Genomic DNA, 4049 nt, shown 5'->3' with positions numbered 1-4049 from the left:
CCAAGATGTCTCTAATAACATGATGCATATTGTCACTAAGATAGACCCTAGTAAACCTGATGTTCTTATTACGTTTATGTATGGATCCACTTATTTTGATAAGAAAAAGGAACAATTGGAGTTTCTGTTAAACATTAGTGAAAACATCATGCAACCTTGGCTAGTAATAGGTGACTTGAATTTCCATATGCATGAGTTATCTGAAGCTATGAACTATTCTATTGAAGATAGGTATGTGCAAGACAAAATGAACATCTGTGGTTTAATGGATATTGGATATAGTGGTAAACATTATACTTGGACCAGTTCAGTTTTGGAACTGGAAGTAGAAAATATATAATAGATATGGCCTTAGGGAACAACTACTGGTGTAACTCTTTTCCCCAAGCTAAACTTATGCATTTAGTTCAGGCTGGCTCTGATCACTGTCCTATTTTACTAATTCCTCAAGTTCATAGAAACAACTCATGGAGGCCTTTTAAATTCTTTGCTATGTGGATGAAGCATCTTGCTTCCAAAACTCAATTATTTATAGCTTGGGCTACTGATGTTTCTGGTTCTGCAGGTTTTCAATTGCTTAATAAACAACATAGTACAAGGAAAAGACTCTCACAATGGAATAAAATTGAGTTTGGAGATATTGATAGAAATATCAATAACTTGCAAACTCAACTTGAAATAGCCCAGAATGATCCAAACCCTATCTCTCAGCATGAAAACATTGTTACTCTCACTAGAAAGCTAGATGATTGGTTTAACATTAAGGCTGATTTTTATAAACAAAAATCTGGAGATACTTTTATCACTGAAATGGATCAAAATACCAAATACTTCCATACTTTGGCTAATAGAAGAATGTTCAGGAAAAATATTGAATGCTTATGCGACAATAATGGAATCTGGTACAATCAGGATGAGGACATGGCTAGTTTGCTTGTTAACCATTTTGAGCAGGTAAGTAAAACTTCAAATCCTAATTTTACTGATATCACCTTTGACATCATCCCCACTGTCATTACTGCTCAGGATAATTCTCAGCTCAACAGAATTCCTTCTAGTGATGAAAATTTTCAAACTATTAAGAACATGAATGATTGGGGTTCTCCTGGCCCTGATGGCTTCCAGTCTGGTTTTTATAAATACAATTGGGATATAGTAGGTCATGATGTTACTAAAGCTGTCTAAGGTTTCTTTGGAACTGGTTTTATGCCAATTTCTTTCAATAAAAATTTTCTTAGTTTGATCCCTAAAACTGATAATGCTACTAAACCTGTAGACTTTAGACCTATAGGCCTATGTAACACTATTTATAAGGTAATCTCTAAGATAATTGCTGATATAATTAAACCTCCTTTAAAACATTTGATCTCCCCATATCAAGCTGCTTTTGTTCCAGGTAGAGATATTCATGACAACATAATTGTGGCTCATGAGATGATTCACATTATGAAGCATAAAGAAGGCCAAAGTTGTACTATGGCTTTAAAGCTTGATCTTTCTAAAGCCTTTGACAGAATAGAATGACCTTTTTTGCTAGGAGTTCTTAGGAGTTTTGGTTTTGATGATAAATTTTGTGGATTCATTAATCAATGCATCTCTACTACTCATATTTATGTGCTCTTAAATGGCTCTCCTACTCATGGTTTTAATCCTTCTAGAGGCATTAGACAAGGTGACCCCTTACCACCTTATCTTTTCATTATTGGTATGGAATTCTTGTCTAGATTGTTATTAAATGCTAAATCTAATCATCAAATTTCAGGAGTTAAAGCTGTTGAAATGCTCCAGGTATTACCCACCTAATGTTTGCTGATGATATTCTTATTTTTGTGAAAGCTGGCATGCATAACATTGCTGGCATAATGAATACTCTTGATTATTTTGGCAGAGTTTCTGGTCAAGTGCTCAACTTAGACAAATCTAGTGTTTACTTTAGTCATAACCTTAGTCCTAGCTCTAGAGAAATTCTTTCTAGAGAACTTAAGATGACTGAAATGAAGGACAGTGATACTTATTTGGGTGTTACTTTGTTAATAGGGAGAGATAAGAAAAAATCTTTTAGGCCTTTGATTCAATCTTTGGCTCTAGACTTAAAACTTGGAAAGGAAAAACTATGAATTATTCTACCAGAACTGTCATGGTTAGACATGTTTTAAAGGCTTTACCTACTTATCAGATGGGTTACTTTAGAATTCCTAAGACTATGATTGATCAAATGGAGTCTATCCAAACTCATTTCTGGTGGGGCCATAGTAGTAATAGAGGTCTATGTTTGATAGGGTGGAATAAGCTAAGTATCCCTAAAGCTTTAGGGGGACTAGGATTTAGAAACCTTGAGCAATTCAACAATGCTATGTTAGCTAAGTTGGCCTGGAAAGCTTGTAATGATGAGAATTCTCTTTGTATGCAAATTCTTAGAGCAAAATATGGTAAAAATGGTAGTTTACTCCATCTTGATAAGTTAAAGGATGAATCTTCTTGGCTTTGGAAAGGTATTTATGTTGGTATTGAAGTTGTGCAACAATACTCTATGTGGATAGTTCAGTGTGGTACTAAAATTAATATTTGACTTGATAATTGGATTATTGGATTCAATAGTCCACCTGTCCCAATTGTGGGTCTATCTAGCCTGGTTTCATACACTTTTGTGTGTGATCTTTTTTTACATGGTACTAGAACCTGGAATGAACAACTTATTTGTTCTATTTTTAATCATGAAACCTCTCTGTTATCCTAAATATGCTCATTCCCTCTACTGGAGAAGACTATCTGATTTGGAAGCCTGATAGGAAGGGTAAATTTACTATTAAAAGTGCTTACAATACTCTCTGTGCTAACTCTGTTAATAGTTCAATTGCTGGAGACAACATTCCTAAGGTTGTATGGAAACAATTGTGGCATTGTAAAGTGCCTCACAGATTCCAACTCTTTATCTGGAAGTGCTTAAAAAATATTGTTCCAGTAAGAGATAAACTTGCAAGTTATTGCTCAGAAATAGAACCTCTTTGTAAACTGTGTAACCATCATTCTGAAACTATTAATTATCTGCTGCTGGAATGTGACTATGCTACAGCCATCTGGAATGGTTTATATGTTGATATTACTACTATTACTCAGCAATTCAATTCTTTCCAGGATTGGATAATTTCTTGGTTTGTTACAGGTGAAGATTTACATAATGGCTATAATGATGATACATATGTGATTAAGCTAATGTGTACTGTCTGGTATATCTGGAAAGACAGGTGCAATTTGATTTTTCAGGATGTTCTTCCTAACAAGAACAGTACTCTCATTAGAATACATCATTTAATTCAGCAGTGTAGTTCTGTTGTTACTTCTGCAAATGTTAACAGGCAAAGTAGCATACTCATTAAGGAGTGGAGACCGAGAAGGATATGTTAAAATAAATATTGATGTTTCATACATGATTGAAACAAAGAAAGGTAGTGTTGGACTAATTGTGTGTAATCATGCAGGAAATACAATAGGAGCTAAAGGATTTCACTTGGAAGAAGAAGTAGATCCAGATGTAGGAGCTGAGCATTTTGAATGCAAAGCTCTAGTCATGGCAGTGGAGTGGATGGTGGAATTGGTTTTGAGAAAGTAATTTTTGAGATGGACTGTGCAAATGTGGTGAACTCTATCAACATCGGAGAATATCAAGTGCATTGGTTTAATCAACATTTAATTTCTACAATCAAAAACAAATTTTTCAGTAGTAATTTCTGGTTCTGCAAATTAGTTAATAGGCTAGGTAACAGTGTTGCTCATGCTCTAGCTAAAAAATCTAGACTTGAAGCATTTAGTTTCAGTTATGTTTCCAATTTTCCTCCAGATATCAGTAAATGTATCAAGGAAGACTATGTTCTTTACAACAGTTAAACAATAAATCCATCCTTTAGTATCAAAAAAAAAATTATATTATTTAGATGTCCCCTTCTTAATAGTTGAGTGGAAATGGGATATACTTCTTACTCGTTGTATTTTTTTGTATTTTTAAATATTGGTTGTACATCGACTTTAATCTTGGTGTTATTCGACTTCAT

The 4049-nt window shown here is 34.1% G+C and overlaps 2 protein-coding genes across 2 annotated transcripts; both read left to right on the top strand.

The window, feature by feature from the left end:
- The first annotated feature begins 345 nt into the window (after nucleotides 1-345).
- LOC113294721 lies at nucleotides 346-1185 on the top strand. The gene has a single exon (XM_026543095.1). The coding sequence runs from the start codon at nucleotides 346-348 to the stop codon at nucleotides 1183-1185; it is 840 nt and encodes a 279-aa protein (XP_026398880.1).
- A 928-nt stretch (nucleotides 1186-2113) lies between these two features.
- On the top strand, nucleotides 2114-2569 carry LOC113294719 (uncharacterized mitochondrial protein AtMg00310-like). The gene has a single exon (XM_026543094.1). It carries the CDS (start codon nucleotides 2114-2116, stop codon nucleotides 2567-2569), a length of 456 nt encoding a protein of 151 aa, XP_026398879.1.
- Nucleotides 2570-4049: the final 1480 nt, after the last annotated feature.

This window comes from Papaver somniferum, chromosome 7 (genome assembly GCF_003573695.1).
Source record: "Papaver somniferum cultivar HN1 chromosome 7, ASM357369v1, whole genome shotgun sequence".
Classification (NCBI taxonomy): domain Eukaryota; kingdom Viridiplantae; phylum Streptophyta; class Magnoliopsida; order Ranunculales; family Papaveraceae; genus Papaver; species Papaver somniferum.
This window is presented reverse-complemented; position numbering and strand designations above follow the sequence as displayed.